The following is a 25,820-nucleotide window of genomic DNA, read 5'->3' as shown; positions in this document are numbered from 1 at the left end:
AGATCCCTTTGAGGAAAAAGGGAGGTCTTGTTAACGAATTACGTATGAGTTTGTCTTTTAAAACGCTTAAAAGTGGTGATGAGTAGCCTTCTGTAAATTTTTTTTTTCTTTTTTTTTTTTCTTTTTTTTTTTGCTATTTGGAATTGCCTTAGCATCCTTCCAACTCAATTTAGATTCCTAATGAGTGTTCTTATTGAACACTGTGACATGTCCTAAATATGCCTACTTTCATTTTTAGAACTAATTTGATTTATGTGTCTATAAATACTCAATTGTTCGGCTTGATTCTGTCATGTTCAGAGCAGTGCTGTCACTGAATCCTCTGTGCATGGGAAAGCAATGTAATTATACATTGGATTAAAACATTTGTTTTTTCTCATGTGAAAATATTTAAAACAAGCAATTCCACCTGCATCTTAGCAAGAAAGAGCAAAAAAATGTGTCTGAAGAGATAAAACTCCTAAATTGTGGATAAAATAGTATATGAAAATTGTTGATCTTTAAAAAATAAACAGTAAAGGTTGACAGTCTGTCCAGAGGAAAACTATGAAGGGACTTTCACAAAGCAGATAACCTGTGATGCTGTGTAGTGCAGTGAGGGTTAAGCTTAGGAAGTTTGCGGTTATTTAAGGAATTTTAATGAAATCTGCCAGTGAGCAAAGGTTGCAAGCCACCCTCTGTACAAAGGAGGAGGGAGCTCACATACAGGAAGAACTGGATGACCTTGAGGAGTAATAGAAAAAGGATGTAATGTAATAATACTAAGTGCACAGTTGTGCATTGGGGGCTGATAAATTTTTCTGTCACTTGTAATTGATGAAAGCAAAGCCTTTGCATATTAGTTTCTCATGCAGGATTGAGCAGCCAGTATAGTATATATGTAAAAAGGCAAATGTGTTGTAGATCCCAGCTTTCAGCCAGCTAGTAATATAATAATGCTTCCTCTATTAAAAAATCCTATTTTCATAAGATATTGGTAAGATCCAAGTCTGCAATAAAAGACTACCTGATTCTGGTCACTGTATACAAAAAAAGATTACTTAAGACTGGAATAAGTAGAGAACATTTTAACAGATAATCACTGAGACTGACAGCCTGTCTTGAGGAAGCTGAGTACATGTAGATAACCTCTGTTAAGAAAAATAAGTAAAGTAACTGACAACACTGGCAAGAGAACAAATGGATAGAAACCCAGTGACAGACATTTAAACAGGGTTTAAGGGATCTCTGCCTCCAAAGTCCCTAGAACTCCCTTGAGGGAGGAGCAGGAGTGAATTGTTTACAAGCAATCCAATAGTATGGTTGCTTTTAGAACCAGCAGGCTAGTGCCACTCCTGATTCCATGATTTTACCCTTGGAAATTCATATAGGAATTAGGCATAGTGGTGGGTGTTCATGCACAGGTAATTTAAACAAGTATTTTGCTGTTTGAGTGAATGCTTTTCTGTACAAAGTCCCTTGTTTAGGGAAACTTAAGGTGCTGCACTGTCACAGGCACTATGAAACCCAGTGGAGATACTGCTAAATAAAGCCCAGGTATTCAAAAGTCATAAGCTGGATCCTTCAGCTTTTGTCTTAATTAAGTTGATTTGGCAGAATAAATTTGGGATTGGTTTATAGCCTTAGGCCAGTATTATTTGCATTTTTCAAACTCATCCTCATCTAAAAGGAATGGAAACTGCTTTCAAATGGGAACTGGGTATCTCTCCATCCAGGGTTCTCCAGAAGCTGTGTCTGTAAGAAAATACCATATTGTGAGACTAGTAAGAATTGCAAGTGTTGGCAGTGTGGGGTTAGGCATAGAAAAACATCCAGTTAGCTGTCTGAGTCTCTGCCCAGTCTCAGATGGCACATGGATCCATTTGCTTGTAGCTACTGTATGCTATTTTTTCATTGTGTTTTGATTTTTGTTTAGTTCAATTACAGTGTGTTTGCCCTGTAAGGATACACAGTTCTCTCTAATGGACAGCTTATTGCAGCTCTTCATCTTCTATTTGCTATTTTCTGTGGTGGCTAACACTGCTTTTTCTTGGCAGTACCTGGAATGATTTCTCTAAGTGCAGTTGTTGGAGACAATTTGCAGCAGGTGGCATGGTGCCTGGTTGTGACACAGCCCAGTTTCTTCATTGTCATTTCAAGGATTTTATTCTCCCCTCAATATCTTAAAAAGGAATGTTATTCATAAATGATAAACAAGGAAATACTTAAGAAAAATATTATTAGTTAATATATGTTAAAACTCTTTTCAATGAGAATTGTTCTTTGGAAATAGTGAGTACAGAATTCATACCCTTGAAAAAAAGCAAGCCATTTAAAATCTGTCCTAAGGAAGGATTTTCCAACAGTAAGACTGTGCCCTTTTTCTTCTCAGAATGACATTAAATCATATAGCAAATCACTTCTGTGACAAAATGAAGAACCTGGGACCACTGTGAGGATTTGTATCTGTTACACCTGTCTACACAGTTTACTAAAGGTTTTAAGACCATTTAAAGTTTTCCTTTGCCCAGCTGGGATAGTCACAATGGCAGAATACAGTAATTTGTTCTCTATTTTTAGTGATTGAAGAAAAGAAATCTTGCTTACGAGGAGGAACACTTCCTCTAAAAAAGTCTCTGTAGACAGTTAGTATCTACTTTAGACCACTATGACACCTACATTTTACAGTTAAAATTTGTATATTTAATGAAGATATTTAAAGAAATATTTTGTTTCATCTAAATGGGCAGTTTTCCTGTTTTGAAAAGACATGGTATAAAATTAAATGATCTGATACTCCTATTAGTATATTATAAACCATGTAAGATCCAGAGAACAGTGCAATAACAACTGGGTAGTCATGCAGAAGGCTTCTAGGTGGAGTGTACATGCAGTACTGCGTTTGATGGCATGTTTTAGTATTTATGAAGAACCATCCAATATAGATTATTTTAAATGTAATTGCTCAGTAGAGCATTTTGAAGGCAGTCTCCAGTCAGTAATTTAATGCAAAAATGTATCAGAGTCAGTTCCAAGCAGGTTTCAAATTATGTTAGGTTTGGATTTCTGAGTTTCTTTGGATTATTTCTTAGCTCATTCTTATGGAAAATATTTTCTTTGGTATCTCTGTTAGACTGTCTTGCAGTAAATGGATTATGTCTTGGGTTTATTTGATTTGTAGCAGAGACATCCACAGTTCTGTAAACCAGATGTTGTTTTCAGTTTTCAGAAGGAGTTCTCATTTGAAGATAAAGAAGAACTTGCGAACAGCACAAAGGATATTGATGCTAATCTCTTAGCAGTACTTCCGAAAGGTAGGTAAGGGAGACATATTATAAACACAAGTGGTAATTTAACAGCATGTGAAGTTCAGTCTGTGCAAGTACAAAGCACAGTTAAAATCACTTAGGTGCAGATGTTTTGTAAATGAGTTTTCCCTGTGAAGTATGCATGAAGGATGAAACAGGATGAACCACAATGCTCTTTTACGAGACCTTGCTACCTCCCTGCTTCATAAAGTTCACCTTTGTTTACCTGGTTTCAGTAGGTTACTAGTTGAAATTCAAAACTTCAGTTAGATTGTACAGTTAGATTAATCCTGAGTTCAGAAGTATTAACTTGATTTGTTAAGAGTCACAGCTCTTTCCAGGCCCCTTTGGTGGTTGGTAGAGTCACTGTGCTTGCATGACCAACTGACTGCACTTGAATTTTTGTCTTGCATGCTAAAGGGCCTGCAGTACATATAGAGTTCAGTGGGGGGGGGGGGGGGGGATGTTAGGGTTTTTTTTCCAAAATTCTATTATAGTCTGAATAATTTCTGAAGAAAGCAGCAGTTGCATCTTTATCGTTTGACACAGTTGAGGTGGAGGCAAGAATTAATTGGCTTGAATTATTCAGAAAAAAATCACAACATGCTTGACCCATAAAGGGTCATTTGACTGAAAAACGATGTGCAACTAGCACAAAGATGTTCCCTTCATTCAAGGATGTTGTGGACCTGAGAACTTTGATTAAAATTGTGTGTGTTCTGGTGATATTTACTCTTTTCAGACAAGCTACAAGGCTAAATGCACTAATCCCAACATAAAGGAACTGACTTGCTCTTTTAATGTCATTCATTGCAGAGTTCCTTTAGAAAGGAGCACTTCTTCCAGCATAATATTTAAGTGCTATTTAAGTGACATGCTTGCTTTTAAATGTAATCATTACAGATGTTCAGAAAGAAACATTGTTGGCAATGGTAGACTTTTCCATTGTGTTAATTTTCCTCAAAATGAAAATATATGTACCTGTGTTGCAATGGTTATTTACCATCTCTGAGAAATTAATCCTCTGGCAGGTAACCTTTTGATCCTGTCTATCCAGGCTTCACAAATGTATGTGCTCCCCCTCTATTATGAACTTTTGGAAGGCTTAAATGAGTTTTTACAGCTTCTGTATTGTAAAAAGAAAACTGCTGTCACATGGCTGCAACTTTATTCACATGTCCCCTCTGCAGCTGTCAAAGAGGGCTTTCAGCATAAACATGCTTATATTCTGTAGCACGTTTCTGAAAGATTTCTATGAATATATATTTCTATAAGAAATCTTTCACCTTAATTTAAGAAGTTTTAAAATATAAGGTGCGCTCCAAATGTACTTTTTGTTTTTCATTCTGGGACAACACAGGGAACAATACTGTTTTTCCCAAATAATGGTATTCTAAAGTAAATTTTGTTTCAAAAGTCTACAGTTATCAAAATTAAGATGCCTCTTGACAATTTACCTTAGAGGGTATCCTGCCATAGCATCCTGCTCAACATTCTAAAATAAAGCCTTACAAAGTGCTTACAAAGTGCTTACAAAGTGTGTTGGCATCAAGTAATCTAGATAAGGAGCTTTTACTGTGAAATTAATTATTTTAAGCTTCTTAGTGTTTTCTTGTGTGCTGAACCAGATTTTTGTGTTACCTTTTAGGTAGAAGTGTTGCTATTCTTTAGCGCTCCCATCGTGTTGTTTGTGATGGTCACGTGGGAAAACATCCCATGAACTGATGGAAATTGGCACCAATATATTCAAATTGCAAACTAAAAAGGACAAACCTAGTCACCTAAGTTTGCAAGGGCCAACCAGTGTCCTTGGGAGTGAAGTGTTTCCAACTGGCTTTCATGTTATGAAGTAAAATATTTTATTTGTCAAAAAGAAACCACTAGAGTAGAAGATTTTCTGCATTTTATCTTCTTTTGGGTTTGCTTTTTTTGTGCTGCTTTTCCCCACCTCATCAAAAGAAGAATATTCCTGGAACTGCTTTCACAAAAAAAACTCTGCAGATGTTGGCCAACCTAGCTGAAATTACTTCTGTAATCTCAATCTTGGAAAAAGTGTAAGGCAGCATAGAGTAGTCCCATGCTATTTTTGTCCCATGTTGTTTGGGAAGGTGTTGGGAGACATTTTTCATGAGACCAGTGCTCTTTTTAGGACTGCAAAGTGGTAGTAGAATCTCTGGAACTTCAGCTAGCATGTAGCAAGAGAGTGTTGAGCTAATACTTTGGGAGTTCTTTGGGTGTTCCACATTTCTTGTATGTGGACAACTAATAGTCAAGTTTCCTTTTCTGGGGGTGAGGGGAAAGAAGACTTTTGCTAATAAATGAAGCTGTAAAAGAGCTGTTCTCTGATGATGGTTTTGGTGACTGCATAAATTGGTGACTAGGGGGAAAAAAAGGATCAGGACTTGGATGGAATGTGGTTTTACTAACTCTGAGCTCTGGAGGCCTTTGACTTGTCTGAAGACAGACAATTACGGGTTTTGTTTTGACAATGTTATGTATACATAGCCAACAGATAGAACAGAAAAACTGTAATAGTGGAACATAGTTAAACAGAAGTAGTTTTGGGGAGGTGAGAGCAAAACGTTTCTGAGAAATCATTTCCTTTGGTGTGGATCTGAAATTTAGGCTGGTTTCAAATGGGTAAGTTCTCTGTTCCACTGCTACCACAGCTTGAGTAGACAGGGCAGCTGTGGAAAAGTCTGTGAAAACACAGCATAAGGCCTCATCTTTGCTTTGGTATTGGTTCAGGATCAGAATGTGTTCATTCTTGCTGATCCCACACATTTTATCTGTAGTCCTACTTTTAGGCTTTTCAGCATGTAATGTTGACATGACAGTCAATGTCAATAGTATCTATGAGGTATGAGCACTGGTAATGAGTACAGCAAACTTCCTGGATGAGTCAGCTGAGCTGGAACCCTGACCAAGCCATGCATGTTAAGTTCTTCCAGTAGACGGAAGGGAGAAAAGGTGCATCTGACCTTTAAAAGGGTGGTGTTTCAATATTGTTTATCTTCTAAGTATCTAGAGCAATGAAGTCTGGTGGCAAGAAAAAATGCTGATAGGTTTAGCTCTGCAGTGGAACAGTGTCAACTAGACACTCCTCAATCATCAGGTGTTTCTGATGGCAATTTCTGGCCAATTTAGCAGGTGTGGACTTTGGCTTGCTTTAACTTTTGGTCCCTGGGTCAACAGGGTTAGAAGCCCAGAGGTGCATTGGTCAGAATAGGTGCACACAGCTTTCAACACCACATGATTGCAAAGGCACGGGGGGGTGTGTGGATGTGCATGTGTGTGTGCTAGGCACACCCCCACCCCAGTCCACTGCTTCCCTTGAGTGCCTGGATGGTTTCTCCTCGTGGTGGTAAGAAGTCACACCGCACTTGTTTGCGTAGCACTCACTGCTCCAGTGTGGTTTGCGCATGCACATATGTGTGTATATATAGGGATTACTTCATCTATCGTGCCTCCTCCTGGTTCACTACTATTTTGTGGACTGTGGCAGCTGTCTGCTAGCACTTAACACCAGCAAAGAGTTCAGGGGAAGAGAAGGAAAGTATGTCCAATTAAAACTAGAAGGGAAAGTTAGCAAAATAGAAGGTGATTAACCATGCAGGATATCATGAAGGTGCACAGTAATTTTCACTTCAGCATTAGTCACTGGGATTCTTGGGATTTGATCAATATAAGGGTGTGGAGGAAACTAAGGAATAGGGGACGCTGCTTCTCTTTAAACATAGTCTCTGAGCTTTGAGCAGACAGGGTAAGCGGAATTTCCCTACTACCTGGTTTTGAAATGGGTTACTGGAGCATGTAAGCTTGACCTCAGCTAATCAAAATACAACTTGTCCAGTATATACTAGATCTTGAAAACCACTAGGATGGCATAGCAGATTTGGAATTAGCCTGGAAGTACATGGAGGGGAGGACTACTTGGTGGTCACACCTATGTGCCTAATGCACTTTTGACAGCCCAACCTTAATAAACTGGGAAAACAAGAGGAAAATTCTCATTTCCTGACAAAAGCTATTTCAAACCTCTGAGCTTCATTTGCCTGTTCCTTCTTATTCTCTAAATCATTTTAGCAAGTTTTTGAAACTTATTATCCTATAAACTACATAATCTTTTTGTTTTCTCAGTTTCAGAATTAAGAAAACTCTTTGAACCAAACAACCGAGATTTTTTGGAAATGAAAAGGTAAAAGAAAAAAGTCTTTGGCCTGTAAAACAAAACACGCAGCTTGTTTTGTTATCTCCTCTTAGAAACTCTCCCCTCGAATCTTCAAGATGCCTGTTTTCATATTTTTCACATATTTTTCAGAAAAGAAAGAATAGCTAGGCGCTTAGAGGGAATTGAAAATGATACACAACCTATGCTTCTACAAAACTGCCCAGGATCAGTCACACACCGTTTACTAGAGGAAGATACACCAAGATATATGCGTGCAACTGACCCATACAGCCCTCACTTAGGTAAGCAGCACATGTCACTCAGTCTTGCACTGCTGAATTACTTCATGTTTGCTTCACTACCAGTTATGCAGTACCTAGAGAAGACTTCTGCAGAAGAGCTGTGTCAGGTTGTTTGTTCTTTTTTAATTTGCCTTTTAAGTCTCCAGTTGTCTTATTTGAGCAAGTTGATTATTCTTACTGCTTTAAAATAACTGTTTGATTTGAGAACTATTACTTACTAAAGAATTATTACTAATACAGTTTTCTTAATTGTTTGTATGTGCTTTTGGAGACCGAAGTGAAAAAATATAATGTGTCTATGCAATCACTTTGATTTGTAAGAAAATGGGAAGCTTGTAGTTCACTCAGTTTGAGTGGTGGGTGGGGTACTTGGAGTTTTGGGAAGGACTTGCTCATATATTGTACTTTTGACAGGAAGATCAAATGAAGAGGAGGAAACTTCAGATTCTTCTGTAGAGAAACAACCCAGATCATCCAGATACCGAGCAGAAATCACAGGAGGTAATACAGAGCCCTTGTACAGTACAGCAAACATGGATGTCCAGGAACTAGAATCAAAAGCAGAGAGAATAGCTAGGTACAAGGCAGAGAGGCGGCGCCAGCTGGCAGAAAAGTATGGATTATCTCTTGATTCTGATTTGGATTCTGACTACTCATCCAGATATACACGGGCAAGGAAAGATCCCGACAGCGTGGAAAGAAAGGGAGTGAAAAGTGAAAGGCAAGATGATGAAAACAAAGACTATGGCACTCTCTATTTGTCCAGGACTGAGACGAAGGCATCCAAGAGTGTGATTTCTGATTCCAAAGAGTACTCCAGCCACGAAGATAAAGGTGACCTCTTAAATGAAAAGAGTGTTAGAAAAGCAGATGATGACAGTGCCATTAGACAGGCTTCTGACCCTTCAGCAACCTTGGATAGTTCTGTCTCCCTTTCACTTTCTGGACGAGAATCTTCCAGCTATAACGAAGTGCCAATATCACCAAAGCAAACCCCCCGAGAGTCCCTCCCTTCACCAAAGCGGGCAGCCTCACCGACCCACTTGCAGAATGACCAGCCCTTGCACAGTAACAGCAGACAAAGGTAATAATGATTTTTAGATTCCTTTATCTTAATCAGCTTCTGCATCAGTGTCTACAGTATTAATGAGAATGTATTTATTACCCTTGAAGAATGTATTTAGTTGCTTTGGATGTCTCAAGCTGGATTAGTTGGGTTTATTGTATTGCAGTGTGTTTCTGATAAAGGAAGTGGATATATATTTCTTTAATTAGCTATGTCCTTGGTTTCGCTTTATATTTATAGAATTTTTACTAAAATTAGGCCCTTTGCAGGGAGGACACAAACTAGAAATTGAAGGAGTTATGGTTCTAAATCTCCTTGTGTTTTTTAATAACCTGTTAGAGCGAGTCTTTAACCTTTTTTCTTCTATATCTTGTAATTGTTTGCTGGGAGCTTCCAAGTAGAGGCAAGCTGTTTCTCAGTGAAGATTTGAATATCTTTATGATTGCTTCTGCCAAAATTTAATTTTTCAGGCTTAAAAATTGAAGAGTGCCTTGGGTCAGTTGAAATAATAGTTGATTTGTTTTCCTGATGCAAAAGTGTAAAAAACGCTTTTGAACTGTGCCAGTCAATCTTTCAGATAATGTCAGGCATATATGTGCATGAAGGGGCAGAGGAGAGAGTTAGAATTCCATGCTGAATAGTGTCAGATTTGACAAATTTCCTACAGTAATAGGGTAAACAGATTCTTCCAAAAGGGAAAAACAATTAGTTTTCACTAATTTTACATTATAATTTCACAGTGTGGTATAGAAACACTGTCAAATTCTTATAGTGACTGAAAACAATGCATGACTAAGAATTTTTTAAAAGTATGATTTTCTCTAAGTGTGAGTTTTTAATTTCTTGGTAGGTGGATAGATAGAAAATAATAACTGGAAAAATGTAAGTTTAAATGTTGCAACTAAAAATTATGTAAATGAGAACTTAATTGTAAACATATCTGCATAATGCTGAGCAGTGTTGACTGCTCTTAAGAAACTGAGGTAACTGGTATAAACTCAACCATTTACTCTTTCAACAGAGCACAAGAGCTCTCAATTCCCAGGTGTAAGAAATCAGGAAAAGCAGGAAAGGCACCAGCATGGATTATTAAAGAAGCAAATGCACAGTCAGTGAGCAGAGACAGTTGTTTTGGAGAGAATATAGGGACACTGCCCAGTTGTGTAGAGATGGGGTTAGGAAGGCCAAGTGAAGCTGGAGCTGAACTTGGCAACAGATGCAAAGCATAGCAAGGACTTCTGCAGGTATGTTAGCTGGAAATGGAAGGTCAGAGCAAAACTGGTAACAATGGACGAGGAGAAGGCCCAACTACTTTTTTGCCTCAGTCTTGAGTGGCAACCTCTCTTTCCACACCTCATGAGTGAGTGGACAGCAGGATTGTGAGTGGGGAAGCAAAGTCCCTCCCACTAGAAGAAAAGATCATATTTGTGATTATCTGAGGAAACTGAGCAGAATTAAGTCTGTAGGACCCAGTTAGATTTATCCGAGAGTCCCAAGGGAATTGGCTGGTATATCTCCATGATATCTGAGCAGTCAGGTGAAGTCCCAAGTGACTGGAAAAAGGGAAACATTGCACCCATCTTTAAAAAGGGGAGAAAGGAGGATACTGGAAACTACTGCTCGGTCAGCCTCACCTCTGTGCCTGGGAAGATCATGGAAAAGATCCTCTCAGAAGCTATGCTAAGGTACATGGAGGACAGGGAGGTGATTCGAGACAGCCAGCGTGGCTTCACCAAGGCAAGTCCTGCCTGACCAACCTAGTGGCCTTCTGTGGTGGAGTGACTACATCGCTGGACAAGGGAAGGGCTATGGATTTCTCTGTCCATGCTCCTGCAAGGCCTTTGAGACAGTCCCCCACAACATCCTTCTCTGTAAATGGAAGAGATATAGACAGACTGTTCAGTAGATGAGGAATTGGTTGGACAGTTGCATCCAGGGAGCAGTGGTCAACAGCTCAGAGTCCTGATGGACAAGTGGTGTCCCTTAAGGGTCTGAATGGGGACCAGGGTTGTTTAATGTCTTCATCAATGACACAAGGGGGTTGAGTGCACCCTTAACAACTTTGCAGATGACACCAAGCTGAGTGGTGCAGTAGACACTCCTGAAGGATGGGATATCATCCAGAGGGACGTGGACAAGCTCAAGAAGTGGGCTCATGGGAGTCTCATGAGGGGTTTGGTAAGGCCAAGTGCCAAGTCCTGCACCTGGGCTGGGGCAAGCCCCAGTACCAGTACAGGGCGGGGGTTGAAGGGATTGAGAGCAGCTCTGCCAAGAACTTTGGGGAACTGGTGGATGAGAGGCTGGACATGAGCTGGCAGTGTGCACTTGCAGCCCAGAAAACCAAATGTGTCCTGGGCCACATCAAAAGGACCGTGTCAGCAGGTCAAGAGTGGTGATTCTGCTCTCTCTGCTACTCTGCTCTCATGACATCCCACCTGGAATACTGCATCTGTAGCTCTGTAATCCTCAGCACAGGAAAGATACAGACTGTTGGAGCAAGTCTAGAGGAGAGCCACAAAAATAATCAGAAGCATGGAGCACCTCTCCTGTGAGGAAAGGCTGAGAGAGCTGGGGTTGTTCAGCTTGGAAAAGAGAAGGCTCCAGGGGGACCTGATTTCAGCCTTTCAGTGCTGCAGAAGGTGATTATAAGACTGGGACAGACTTTTTAAGAGGGACATTTCTCCTTTCCAATGGGACAAGGACGAATGGTTTTAAACTAGAAGAGGGTAGATTAATACTAGATATAAGGAAGAAATTTTTTACAAGAAGGATGGTAAAGCACTGGCATAGGTTGTCTGGAGAGGAGATGCATGCCCCATGCCTGGACGCATTCAGGGTGATGCTGGATGGGACTCTGAGCAACCTGATGTTGGTGAAGATGTCTCTGCTCATTGCAGGGGGATTGGACTAAATGACCTTTAAAGGTCCCATGCAACTCAAACTATTCTGTGATTCTATGAATAAGCAATAATATAATACAAATTGCTGACTGCGTTATCTCTAATTTCATATTCTTTCTGGATGAGGCTTGGGTCAATATTTGCATAAAACAGATTTCCCATAATTGCTGTCTCTCTATCTTTTGAAGGAAACCATCTGCACCCACCAAGATGTGGTGTAGTACTTAAAGCAGCTAAGAGCTTCAATTTAGGGTTTGGTCTCTTGTTTGGATACACGTGTAGGCAGTAGGTGGTACTTTAAAGGCCAAGTTGCCAAGAGTCCATTCTTTAACAGCCCTGACACCTTCAGTGACAGTGTGTGCTCAGTGGTATGATATTCAAAGATGTAAGAATAACCTCTCTGAAACTCTTGTCCCTGATCTTGAGTGGTAAAGAAGTTACTGTGTCCATGCAGTCCGTTTAAAGTTAGTGTGGTGGTCTCCTGTAAGGCTATTTGCACAAGAGAAATAAAGGCTAACTTTTTCAGGTGACTGCTGTTCTGAAGTCAGTTCCACATTCTATACAGGCTACAAAATTGGTTTTGTTAAATTTAAATTTCCTGAGTTTAAATTGGAAAATAAATGCATCTTGCTTTGGAATATATGTGAAAGCTTTTGTGCCTTCAGTATTAAGAAGATTTAATAATTAATCCAGTTACCTATCACTGAGAAGGTATCATTTGACATTGCCTGCGTTTGGCTCCTGAAATGGCTGATTAAATTCAAAACATGGCTTGCATTCTTCTGATTGCACTCTTCAAAGGATGAATGATCAAGTACAAATAATTGCTGCTTGGGCCATGCCCACTATAAAAATGTGCCAAAGTACACATTAAGAGAGAAGGAAGTTCCCATGCTTCAAAGCAATTCCAGCTAGCAGCTTCTAGTCAGCTTCTTTGAAAGGGCTTTACCTTCTATTTGGTCAGTTCCATTAGGGATTCAAAAACGTTTGGAAAAAGAGAAGGCGTTTCAACCGTTGGTGTTGGTCTAACATAGATGTGGATTCAATGACAATGGTAGGTGAGTTCTCAAATTCAAACTTATTTCCATCAAATACACTGTTATCTTCAGAACAGTTGATTTTACCTTTTCCAACTATTTTTCTTAAAAGACTAGCTAAGAAAAATTGAAATATATGACCTGGAGCGTAATTTGGGATTTTTATCCCAAATGGCTCTTCGGCAATGGAAAGAGCTCTTTCAGATGTAGCTATAAGTAATGGAAAGCATCCTGGATGCTCGTCACCTCCAGGGAGTGAGTTTGTAAATGTTAATGTGGCAGGACAGCCTGTGCTTGCAAGGTTAAAAGTATTTGATGTGTTCTGCCGTTGCTGGGGAATTGTAGGTGAAGGTGAACATTAGGAAAGTATTTGAGAAACTGGATGTGGGACGTCTGCAAACACCCTGTCCTGCAGTGCTGCAGGACTTTTAAAAGTTCTTCTTTCTTTTTATGCTTTCAACTCCAACATGTAAACAGAGTAAAGTCAGGCAAGACTAAATTAGGGGTCACTTTGTTTCGTAAGTTTTTCCTTTGCCAAGTCACCCAGTGACACAGTGTGTTTGACTTGTGCTAACCGGGTGGGCATTTCTGAAGCTTTGCAATAAGGGGTTACAACAGGAGAGAGGGGTTCTAGATGCTTCTGAGAATTTCTGAGGAAATATGATATAGCCATGTGAATTTTTCACTTCATCAAATTCCTATTACTGTTTTGTTTTGGTTGCAGCAGTCTTTACCATTTCAAATCACAAATTAAAGGAATGGCTTTAACAACTTTTTCAGATGTCCTTACACAAACTGACCTGCAATGGCAAATGCAAAAATTAGGTTGTGTAGTTGCTTTCACTTCTCAATTTTTGGACAATGTGCACTTGGTAAAGTTACCTCTGTAGATTCTTTAACATTTAGAATACTTTGTATATGTTTGTGGGATTATATAATAGTTTCTGTCACAGTTTATCACCTTTGCATTCAATCAGTGTGCATTGCTTTTGTTTTCTAGAACAGTCCTCTGCAATTGAGTAATCAGAAATAAAAAGCAGTGGGGAGGGGAGATTGGGAGAAATAATGGGAGCATGTGCTGAGATCTCAGAAATTACCTGAAGTTCTGTTTTCTGTAGTAGTGCAGGGAAAGCAAAACCTGAATGGTTTCTTCAGAAAGATTCGGAAGGGGACACACCTTCACTTATCAGCTGGCCCTCCAGGTATCATAAAACATAGCTGTGTGGCTAACAATCAGACTACAAACCTCCCCTTTCTTTCCCTTTACTCTCTTCATTTAACACTTGCCCTTAATTTTCCTTTAACAGCAGCAAGTAAGAAAGTGGGGGTTTTTTGTGGATAAACAGTTGTTGAAACTTTTCTGAAGCGTCTGCTTTTATTCTAACCAACAACCAATTGGTGTTTTGATGAAGAAGTACAAAGGCCCCAAGCTTCTTCCACAGCTACTATCATTCTGGCTTCCACAAGATTTCATAACTTCTTACTTTATCTCATTTTGTACTCTGCAAACCAGCATATTTTTAGGCTGTACTCCATTCCATCATAGCATTCCCTACAATTAACTCCTTGAATTCCAACAGAGATGGTACAAAAGAAGTAAAAAAATAATTACATGGAAAAGTAAAACAAAATCTTGATCAGAGCGACAGGCAGCTGCTTTCTCCTGGTTTGGTAACACGTACAGTGAACCCACCATGAAAAGCTTTTCAAGAAGACTTTTTTTCATGTTCCTGATTAAAGTAATTCTTATAACCCAGTACTAACATCAGTGTGGATGTTCTGGAGAGTGCTTGGTACATGTAGTTCAAATGCTTCTTCAGACTTAACATACTTAATGTGCTTAAGCAACTTTGAGAAGTTTCCCTGATAAGTGCCTAAATCTTCAAGAAGCACTGAAATATTAGAAAGATATAACTTCAGATATTCTGAATTTTTCTCTCAGATAATTTGCCCTTTTTTTCCTAAATCTTAGGTTTGTTTTTTTTTCTTAATTATGTAAACTCCAAAACATCTCTTGGTAGCAAGCCTGGAATTGCACATACTTTGAGCTTATTGCTTACTTTCAAACAGAGAGCTAGTCTCCTAGCTTGAGTCTCTCTCTTTTCTCAGAATTAAAATAATTTTTTTATACCCACTTGGGAGGGGAGGAAGTACAGGGCTTTCATTTTTAATACTGTGTGCATTATCTCCAGACGCTTGCCCTGTAAGCTGTCTGAGCCTCGGCGAGGCTTTGAAAGTGCTTTACCTGCAGTGATAGCCCCAGAGCAAAGGCTGCCCCTGGCTGCACGTGCTTGCCTCCCACTGTGCTGCCGTGTATTCAGTTAGAAAGGTTAAATACGAATCTTTTTTTGCATGGATGTTGCACGTGTCCAGAGGTGTTTCTAGAAAACACACTGAAGTAAGGTAACTTTTGGGAACAGTCCTGCAAGTTTTGCATGTTAGAATGTAACGAAACATTTTAAAACAGAACACCTGTTTTGGTTTTTAAATGCCTTTTTCCCTGCAAGGTCTCTGAAGAGCAACAGCCATGCCAAAGTTTTGCTTTCGGGTTTAGCATTTGCCCTTTCAACTTTTTTTCTCACTTACTGAAACAGGTTACACTACATGTGACATTTCAGATGTCTTAAATGATACACAAACACACAAGTAAACCAGTCTCTGGCAAAACATCTGACAGGCCAGATGGAGATAACATGTTTTTTGATTCCTTTCTCCAATGCAACAACATCTTGGTATGACGTAAGCTTCCCAGTGTTTACACATCTTCAAATATCTGACTGCATACACAGCTGCCAGTAGAATTTGCAATTTCAGGCTGAACCCAACACTCTGATAATATAAAAAACAGTTTTGATCATCTTGTTTGTTTGAGATTATGGGTATGTGCTGTTTGGCAAATGCAGTTGCAATCTCAGGAGAACATGCTGTATGTTCTCAGAGCTTGCACAATTACCTTCTCAGGAGTCATGCATGTCCAAGGCCTGTGAATCACTTGACTGTTTTTGAGCAGTGTTACTGCTAAGACTCAGGGGGAGGAAGGGGTTGCATCAAAAGATTGCTTTCTTTGATGTATTGTTTTTTATTTTACTACAGTGTTGCTTTCTGTACCCACAGTAGGTGTCTGTGTTCCTTTCCAGATTGGGTATTGCTGTTCACAGCTTTAATCCTTTTTCTTTCTTAAAGAGTAAAAGTTAGAGAGAAATTGGTGAAAGAGGAAAGTGCTCGTGGAAGCCCTGAACTTGTCACAGACACAGTATCTCAGAGAAAATCCCATCCAGTGCCAGCCCACTACATACCTCTTCAGACAGAAACGTCTGCCTTTGATAGGGTCATAAATCAGCCTGTCGGTTCCGTCCGCCAACCAATCCATGGCTATATTCAGCCTGCTGGCACTGCTCACACAGCTCAGCTGATGGCAGCAGAAGAACCAGCAAACGCCTCTGCTGGCAGCCTCCTCCCACCAGACAGTGTAAGCCTTGTAACAAAATCCTCAGCAGCCTCTGCATCAGAGAGTGAAAAGAAAGAAGCACCTGGTTATGGAGCAAAACCTGGTGAAGAAGATTCCTTGGAGGGTGAACAGGCTTCCAAAGGCAGAAGACCAATTCTTCCATCTGAGATTCGCAAGCAAGGGAAGAACCATGAAGGCCTCTTTGGAGGAGGGGAATTGGAGACCTCTGTGGGGAGTTCCTCCTTTGCAAGCAAGCCAAAGGTTAACTCAGAAGTTCAGAGAGAGCTGGAATGCAATAAGAGGCAGGCCCCCGAGCAGCAGTTTAAGACCCCTGAGAACATAGAAAGGAGTGAAGCTGTTATGTACATACAGAGCGGATCTGTATTGCAGCCTGACAAGGCAAAGGCTCCTGTTTGGAAAGTGTCAACAACAAAGCATAAGGTCCTGACTCGCTCCATGTCTGACTATACTGTGACTTCTAAGCTAGAAGCGTTTAAAAGTAAGGAGAACATGGAAGCAAATCCACCAAACGGTGAGATTGGCATGGTTGACACAAAAGTCTCTGTTGCCCAGCTCCGTAATGTCTTTCTGGAGACTGCTAATGCCAACAAGAAAACAGAACTGTAGGTGACATTTCACTCGTATTTTCGTGTGAAACTTGCACGTCCTTGGCAAAATTACACCCACTCAACAGCAGTTGTTGTTCGGCACTTAAAGCACACAGCTTAGCTCTCACCAGTGTGTACTGGAGGCTGAGATGGTTTGAATCCCGCTTTTGTGCTTCTGCTTGCTAGTGCAGGTTGTGATGTGGGGTAGCTGGAATGTGTTCGTCTGCGCATGGTACCGGAGGAGCATGCAGAGTGATCTCTGGGGAGTTGTTGAGATGCTTACATCTATGCTTTACTTCTCTCTCCTATTTTCTTTCCTATGCGCTCTCTATCGTGCGATTTGAAAGTGAATCTCGGTTTGAGATGTCAACAGCAGGTAGTACTGTGTCTGCCAATGGGGACCGTGAAAGAGGGCCACGAAAGGCGAGGCGCTATTTTACTCCTGGTGAAAATAGAAAGACTTCTGAGAGATTTAAAACTCAACCTATAACATCAGCAGAACGAAAGGAGACAGATAGGTAGGCATGTATGTAGCTCTGTGTAGCATTCTGGTGCAGGTAGATTATTAACAAGCTTGTGAAAAGATTTGTTCATGTATTAGCATAAACATTTTGCAAGGTTATTGTTTCTCTTTAAAAACAATCAAGTATTTATTATAGTTTCTTATAAAATGAAACCCAAAACACCCCCCAACAAAACAAATCTGTTGCAAATTCCTCCCATTTGAAATATTGAACAATGAATCATGCTAAAGTACTGTAGCTGTCTGGTTCTAATGTTAAATGCTTTTGGTTTTATATAAAGGGTCTCCTTTCCATCTAATTTGCTTTATCATTTACTCTCTTTGTAAACCACCAAAGCTACCTATTTTATGTTAAAAGAGCTGGTAGCAAATCTTAAACTTTTATTTTCTGCAAGATGAACTAGAAAGAATTTTCCTTTACTGTATTTAAGTTTGGCTGCAATTGCTTGCCTTTATGCTTTATTAAAGGATATTCCTAAGTGGACACTGCTGAAACCTGAAAAACAGATAAATTCTCCCACTCTTAAGACTTTGAGGTCCTGCTACTTCAGATTGAATTTGAATTTCATTTTTGATGTCTTCTTTCCAGCTAACTTTTTTCTGTTTGATAATTTTTCACTAGGTCAATTTTGTGTGCAGAAATACCAACTGCTGACGGTATGTTACTGTTTTCTAAGGAAGAAATGGGATCTAATATGTTTTATTTTGTTTCAACTGAAAAACTGTTTGGTGATGCAAACAAAATCCACTTGAAAGTATCTTTACCTATGATACAGTTGAAGTACCCCTTTTCCTTGGGCCACGTCTACTACAGACTTGATTTCAAACTCATTTAAGTCCAAAAGTCTGTCTGTGGATACCAAACTTCAAATGGGAGTCAAGCGGAGAATGGCTTGAAACTTTTCAATATAGTTGGGGTTGGGTTTTTTCCTAATTTAGACAATAAATAAGCTAGTTTTTGGGAAAAAAATTAATCATTGATCAGTTTTAATCACTGATCTAGGACTTATAATTTAAAAAAAGCCTTTAGTATAATGTGAAACTGATGTTACTAACTTGTTTTTGGCTAAGGAAGTTGCAAAATTCAGGTTATTAAATTACAGGATTCAGTCTGCCATGTTGCTTCTCTTTCCCTCATGTCACCCTTGGCAAGCCTGGCACAAATTAAGTAGGTAATCTCATGAGTAGCTATATTTAGATTTAATGCCTTATGCTATTTGAAAGCTGATATTCCTTGCAGCTCTGGGATGCTGGCTCTTGGATCTGGAGGATGCTGATTTCAGCTCCTGAGGATACCAATTTAGCCTCTGAGAAATGGGGACAAAAGGTGGTAATCAGAATGGTCAGCTAGTAGAAAATAGATGTTCAATACTGTTCATTGACCCTTAAGGCCTTAAGGCAGTCTTTATTTTCGTAGTTCATGTGTTTTCATAGACTGATGCAATAAGTTTGATTATTCATAAAAAGTTGTTTTGATAGCTTGAAAGGACTTGAACTGTCCTGAAGACAAGTCTTTTGTTTGCAAATCATGTCAAGAATTTTCATTTGATGCAATACATGTAAAAACAAGTCAAGTTTACACAACTGGGTTCACAGTAAGTTTTTTGTTAAATGTGAGGAACAGCCAGCTTATTTGCTGATTTGTAATCATTCATTTAAAAAAAAACATTACTCTTAATACGAGCTTGATTCATTATGTTCAGCCTCCGTTTTTTTCCCCCTTTGTGTAGATGAAGAAAAATTGGATGATCGAGCCAAACTAAGTGTAGCTGCAAAGAGACTGCTTTTTAGAGTGAGTATTACATTTTCTAAATAGAAAGCTGAATTAAACATTTCATATACAAGATGCTGAAGGAACCCAAATTGCATTAGAATGAACTATAATGCAGTTAACCAAGTCCAAGCTACATAAATTTTGTTTTTTGCTTCATTCCCTACCTACACAGTAGACCTGTTGCTCTAAAGCCTTCTTTAAGAATGTCATTTAGAGAGAAGTGTGTAGTTAGTTTTAACTCTGTGGTGCATACTGTGAAATTGCATCTGCTTCTAATTCAGAGGTGGGCATTTGGGAACTTCACTGCTCTACATTCAGGAAAGCTAAGAAGAAAGTATTGCTTCAGAACTTTTCTTCCGTAGTTTTAATTATGACATATGTCCTCTTAGGAAATGGAAAAATCATTGGAAATGAAAAATATTCCCAAACCACCTTCAAGAAGTTCGGCAGTGGAGAGAAGGCTGCGGCGTTTGCAGGACAGGTCTCACACACAGCCCATTACCAGTGAGGAGGTGGTCATCGCAGCCACGTAAGTCTTGTGCATGTGTTGGCTCTAACTCCGGCTGCTGCTTTCAAATCTGGGAATAAGCTCCATATCTGTGGTGCTTATAACTTTGCAGCAAGGAAAACATTTATTGCTAAAGGCCTTGAGAGCCACAGGGGAAGCTATATTGGAATTAATTTTTAAATGTAGAGGGACTAGTAAAGCCTAACTTGTATGAACTGTAATTTGGCAGGAAGTTTAGGAACCTGTGGATTAGGTAAATGAGATTAATCATAGCATTGTTTCATAACTCAAATGAAAAGGATAGTTTGTGCTGAGGGAAATCTGCGCGATTTCTTATGGAGTGTGTATGTATTGGGGAAAACCTTTTATGCTCTGAAATCTCAAAGGTGCTTTTTGGAAATGCTTTTCTTGCACTCTGCTCATATATCATGACATTTTCCTGAAAAAGGGAAAATAATTTTGGGGGGAAATTAAACAAAGGTGAATGAATGTTTACCTAATGGTCAGCTGAAAGGTAGCTTACTTTATGGGTTATGAAGAACTTCAAGAGACAGCCTGTTTGGTCCTCTAGGATTTTAGTTCTTTCAAAGTATTTGGAATTATTTTGCAAATGTCACAGCAGATAACTCAGTTAATTGAAAATCATTGCTGTTTGTTTTTTTTTCTGTTTTGGTTTGGTTTGGTCTTTTCTGTAGTTAACACTTAATGTATTGCTTTTCTTAATGCTTTTTTCTTCTCTCTCCCTGTGAATTTTCCCTCCTTGGCAATTCTTTAAAGTGAAACTACCCCTGCTTCACGTTCTGTGAATACCCACACAGTAGTGACAAGAGTACCTAGTCCCACTGTAGTTAAGAGCACTGTACAACCTACCAGGTACTGGGGGGGTAAACATGCATGTTACATGGAGCACAAGATTCCTCAATAGCAGATGCATCTTTAAAGCCTTGAATGCCTTTTCAATGTGTCAAGTCAATACTTGTTTCAAGAATATTTAAAACATTCGTCAACTTCATTTATGTTTGCATGATAAAGCAATGCAGCTTTTTTTTTGTCAAGCATCCGTTTTCAGGACCCTTCTAACCGCACTTATCTATTGTAGAAGCATATTCTTCTTGTGAAAGAAATTAATTTGCATGTGAGCAAACCTAGCAGAACCCTCTTTGCTCTTGTAATTTTTTTTGTATGGTAGTATCATCCTAAGATGAAAATAGCGCAGCTGAGTGCTTGATTTCACAAGGAGTACATGTCCTTTGTCTGTCTCTACATACATATTTTTTTAGCTTGCAAAATTAAAGGAAATATAAGAAATTGCACCACCTATAGGAAAGTTGCAGAATACTGTTTGCTTGTTCTGAATGAAAGAATTTTAGCGGAGACCATGACAGAAAAAAGAATAATTAGAGAATACTACTAATTCCATAAATGTGGAAGAAGTTGAACAATAAAATCTTTTATTGTAAAGGTGAATAAAATACATTATTGTAGAGACAAATGCAGTTACAGCTTCTATGAATTAATATGTCTGCCTTCAGCATTGGTCAAACAATCTTCAAAATCAATGGACTGTGTTTCAAAACTATTTTTTGTTGTTGATTTATCCCAGATAATTCAAAACAAAAGACAGTCTGAATTCTGTTCCGCTTCAGATTATAAGAGGCATTGCAATTTATTCTAACATAAAAGCAGCACTAACTTGGAGTTTAAGTCTGTCTTTTAAATGTCTTTATCATATGTGGTCCACAAATTGCTTTCAAAAAAATTGAACTTTATATAAATTGTACTGTAGGACCTGTGTATGTTCTACAGCAGGCATCCTAAATGTCTCTCCATAGCTCTGTACTCTGTATAAAGAGACTGTCTGTAAAATCTCTCTTCAATCTTGAATTCCCTTTTAAAAAAACATTGTGTCCTAATCAAATGAATTCATGAATGAAAATGTAACTTTTTTTTAAATCTTCAGCTGTCGAATTAGAATTCATCATGCCAATGTTGAACCACTGCATACCCACTCAGGCTGCTATATTACATTGGCTATTGTGCTTCACATGCAGATCTTCTGCTTCTATCAGGTTGAGATTTTAAAGCTGCACAATGGCTTCTTCAAAACTAATTTCCAGTTCTGCTTCTTCAGCTTGCAGGCATCAGCACACCAAAAAATTTTAGCTAAAGAGGAGATAAGAGCAGCCAAAGAGGCGATGGGGCAAGATCAGTCTGAGGAACCAGATTCTTCCACCTTAAGTTTGGCAGAAAAGATGGCTTTGTTTAACAAACTGTCTCAGCCAGTGTCCAGGGCCATCTCCACAAGGAATCGGGGAGATATGAGGCACAGGAGAATGAATGCTCGTTACCAGACCCAGCCAGTCACTCTTGGAGAGGTTGAGCAGGTAAGTGCCATCATAACTGTTCTGCATTTCTTTTTATTGGAGAAAACAGCTTCAGTGTAAGATACCATAAAGGCTGGCCTTTCCTTTGCTCTGAGCTACACACAGAGGAGAAAGTTTGTGAGGAAGCAGCCTTCTGACATTGAGGAACAACATTCCCTAAAGCGTTCAAATTTTTTGGTATGGTTTTCTTCTTTTTCTAAGTAATTCATGAGTATATCGACTTCCTGCCTGGTGCAAGTTGTACCTTTCACAGTGCCTGTCATTTCCACTAGAGTATTACAGGTCTTCTAAAAGTAAATTCCTGATCAAAGAGGTAAAAACTGACATGCATCATTTTGCTTTAGGTGTATTTTCAGCAAATTTTGAAGCTTTGTCATGTGCAATTTTCAGGCTCTTTCCTGAAAGCACAATATATTTCCGTTATTAGTTAGGACATATTCTGTCATTTTCCTCTGGGAGGAGGCATTGATTTTTATCTGTATTTTTTTTCCCTAAAAGCAGAAATACTTTTGAAATTCAGGAAGTCAAAGAGAAATTATTTAATGTGTGCAGTGAAATTTGGCTTCCTGTTCTGGAATACTTCATCTAATTGGAACTGCAAAGGAATGCCTTTTTAGTGAAGCCTGAGCATGAGGTGGCCCCAAAGAGGTCTTTTAGAGCTGTTCACAATAGCAGAAGCAGCAGTCCCTTCGCATTACAGCTTTAAAAGAAATCACTTTAACAGTGAAGCACAACTCCTATGCATGTCATATTTCTAGGGGTTTGGATAAATTTGAGTGTGAGAAAGTTCCTACCCTTTTCTTTCTATGTATTTCTTTCATGATTATACATTTTACGTATTTTATAGTAACAGAACAGTGAGAAAGCAGGGTTTCTCTAAACATATTGGTGCAAAGCTCTACAGATTATAATTGTACTTTATGCCTACTTCACTTACACACAAAGTAATAATAAATGCTTGACAGATTTATTTAAGCAAGATTTCCAGACCTTACATAGTCCTTTTCCCATTCACTTTCCATGTGCCAATCACTGTCAAGCCTGGCCTCTTTAATGATTGTGTCACTAACTTGTTTGGGGGCCGGGAAGGTTATGAACAGAAAAGGGCTGAAGCAGATGGCAAAGAAGTGACAATCGCATTACTTTGTGAGACTTCGAGAGCAAACACGCTTTTCAAGCAAGGAAAATCAGAGGAAGCATGTTGTGTCATCTCTTTCTGAACCTAGCAAATGAAATCAGAGTTGACTCTGAAACAAGCTCAATGGGAGTGTATCTTCAAAAAGACTTTCTATAGTGAACTGTTCATTTGGAGTATTGGGGGCTTTTGAGATGCAGGTATGGTTTTTCTGGGAAGAACCAAAAGAGAGCTGTCAAAATAGATAACTAGAGGTTATATTCCCAAAATGCACATTTGAAAATGTAAATATCTTGTCATTAAAACGGAAGTCACTTTTCTGATCTCCTCTAAATTTCTAATTCTGATAGATGCAATGGAAAAAAAATAAACTGGTAACTATTTTCTTAATCTTGCTTTAGAATCTTTGGACTAACATAGTCTTTGCTCTGCTTTCCAGTTTGTTTAATGAATGACTGTGTTGTCAAAGTTTTATGGAACCTGCATGCGCATTTTAAGTTCTGAGCTGATTTCCTCCTACTGGTGTGATCTTGTCTGTTCTTTTGCACACTGTTCACTAGCTCTGCAGTTTAAGAAAACATCAAAAAAAACCCCTCTCCAGATGTGTATGAGGCATATTTGTCACTCTCTTTCATAGCCTTTGTCTCCTTTGGAGAAGGAAAGCTCTGCATTTCAGGAAAAAAAAAAAAAAAAGCATCTTAACTGTATCTAGGAACATTTTACAAAATTATTATTTTGGAAGAGTAGAAAAGATAATTGTTCCACTGTGGGAACTGGCAAAACAAATTTGGAAATATTTTTAATATGCTTCTTAGGCTCAAATACTTTGCTCATGACAGGCAATGTTTATATTTGAAAAAGTCCTGCATGAAGGTGATTTGTGTGGCAGGAGCATCAGGAATGTCTGCCCTGGGTTAGGACAGCACGGAACAGTCTCTCCCTGGCGCTGAGCGGGCACCAGGGCTGGGAGCTGCAGAGCTGTGCCAAAGCTGATGTGTCCTGCTGAGATGCAGAGTTGATGAGCCTGGTGGGCACATCGCATGTCATCCAGCTTCTGGAAGCTGAACTAATGCCTTCCCCCAGTGCTGCAGGTCCTGAGCCCTGCCACAACGTGTTGCATGTTCCCCACACACCCCTTGTTACTAAAGATGTTGCTGTTCACATGCAGTTGTTTTTTACCTTTGGTGAAATAACCCATCTGCAGACAAATTACAAGGGGCATTGCTGTTTTCCTTATCTGTTTCTAGCCTATAGTGATAGAGTACAATATTTACATGAAAACATACCTTTGAAGGACTGATGGGATTTGACTGGTTTTTGGAATTGATAATTTCAGAGCTTGTAAGTCCTATTTGGGGTTTTTGGGTTTGTTTTTTCATTTTTTTCTTCATAGGTACAAAATGAAAGTGGAAAGATCGCTCCCCTGTCAACTGCAGTTGCAACATCGATTTCAGCGATGGCCTCTGCCCTTGCTCCGCTGTACGGGGACCTGCCTGGGAAGCCAGGGACTGATGGAAGTGTGAGTGCTGCCACGAGGTTCCACCCTGCAGCAGAAAACTTGGACTCATCAGGAAAACGCACTCAGAAGTCAGAACAGTGGCATCCCTCAGTGGAAGGACTAGAAAGCAGAAGACCATCAAAGAAACATGAAGAAGAAAGAAAGAGGTTTCTAGCGCATGAAGCTAATGAAATTAAAAAGTACAGCTCCTTTGAGGAAGAAACCACACATCCTGTTCCTGAAAAAACAGGAGGCCACCATAAAGAGACAGCATACAGCTTCCTGAGGAAGGGCAGCTTGGAGCTGTTTAGTTCACAAGCACTTTTTCAGCCTCTTGAACAGAAGGAAATTGATACTGGCATGCAAGGTAAATGGGAAGTCAAAAAAGGCCAGTCCTTTGAAGAAAAGATGGATTCGAAAAGTGTTATGAAAAGCAAGACTTGGCAAAGAGGTGTGGTAATTACTTGCTGTTGGTGTGGTCTCATTCAGCAAATGGTGCTTCAAGCTTTATCAAGGATGGTTATGTTTTCTTTTTCTAACACTGCTTAGAAGTAGAGAAATATCGGTGAAGTATTAAGTTTCACAAATATATTGTATTTTTTATTCTTTCAATTTTTTCAGTCTTTAAAGATGGCTCAGTTTTATTCAGATTTATTTCCTTTGAAAGAAGTGGTATTATATGCTGAAGCTAAGATTTATTCTCTCCCTTTTTTGCCCTTGTCCCTGCTCTCCAAAATTCTGAACAAACTAAACTTGCTGCTCTGGGTCAGTTATCTGCTCTTAATTTTTGCCTTGTTGTGCATACATAGTTCTGAATTACCTACTTATGTGCATACATAACTAGTAGTGGATAATTTTCAGATAATTAATTTTGCAAAACTAATATTATTTTCTCCTTAATGTGGTGATGAAATAAAAACCAATAAATTCTCAGAACAATTACATTTTTATATGCACAGCATAATTTAAACTTAATAAATAAACTTGCCCATCTTTAAATAAAGTACTTTGGAAATAAACAGTGAATTTGGTCATTGCAAAAGTCCTTCTATTCTATTGAATTAGAAGTCCCCCCAAGACAGATGTTGTATTACTTTTCTGTTTTATTTTGATGGGTAACAGGATCACAGTACCCTGTAGCAATAAAAGCATTTTTGTGTTCATCCTGTGAAGTTAATT

General features: G+C 39.0%; 1 protein-coding gene across 9 annotated transcripts in view; it reads left to right on the top strand.

Moving 5' to 3' along the window:
- Nucleotides 1–25,820, top strand: part of SVIL (supervillin) — a 134,393-nt gene that overhangs the window by 72,220 nt on the left and 36,353 nt on the right. For 4 of the 9 annotated variants that reach the window (XM_082279376.1, XM_082279382.1, XM_082279379.1 and 1 more), the window contains 14 exons: nucleotides 3,202–3,293; nucleotides 7,428–7,485; nucleotides 7,609–7,760; nucleotides 8,175–8,844; nucleotides 13,882–13,965; nucleotides 15,947–16,834; nucleotides 17,167–17,337; nucleotides 17,965–17,999; nucleotides 19,073–19,134; nucleotides 19,506–19,645; nucleotides 20,402–20,497; nucleotides 21,756–22,008; nucleotides 23,494–23,517; nucleotides 24,537–25,092. In XM_082279376.1, the coding sequence (XP_082135502.1) occupies nucleotides 7,478–7,485; nucleotides 7,609–7,760; nucleotides 8,175–8,844; nucleotides 13,882–13,965; nucleotides 15,947–16,834; nucleotides 17,167–17,337; nucleotides 17,965–17,999; nucleotides 19,073–19,134; nucleotides 19,506–19,645; nucleotides 20,402–20,497; nucleotides 21,756–22,008; nucleotides 23,494–23,517; nucleotides 24,537–25,092 (3,139 nt within the window). In that variant the 5' untranslated portion in view covers nucleotides 3,202–3,293; nucleotides 7,428–7,477. The remainder of the gene's footprint in view (nucleotides 1–3,201; nucleotides 3,294–7,427; nucleotides 7,486–7,608; nucleotides 7,761–8,174; nucleotides 8,845–13,881; nucleotides 13,966–15,946; nucleotides 16,835–17,166; nucleotides 17,338–17,964; nucleotides 18,000–19,072; nucleotides 19,135–19,505; nucleotides 19,646–20,401; nucleotides 20,498–21,755; nucleotides 22,009–23,493; nucleotides 23,518–24,536; nucleotides 25,093–25,820) is intronic. The other 5 variants (XM_082279377.1, XM_082279380.1, XM_082279383.1 and 2 more) reach the window with 5 other exon arrangements.

Source organism: Coloeus monedula (assembly GCF_965178545.1).
Source record: "Coloeus monedula genome assembly, chromosome: 1".
In the NCBI taxonomy this organism is placed as follows: domain Eukaryota; kingdom Metazoa; phylum Chordata; class Aves; order Passeriformes; family Corvidae; genus Coloeus; species Coloeus monedula.
The sequence above is the reverse complement of the archived record's forward strand: the minus strand, read 5'-3'. Positions and strand labels throughout refer to the sequence as shown.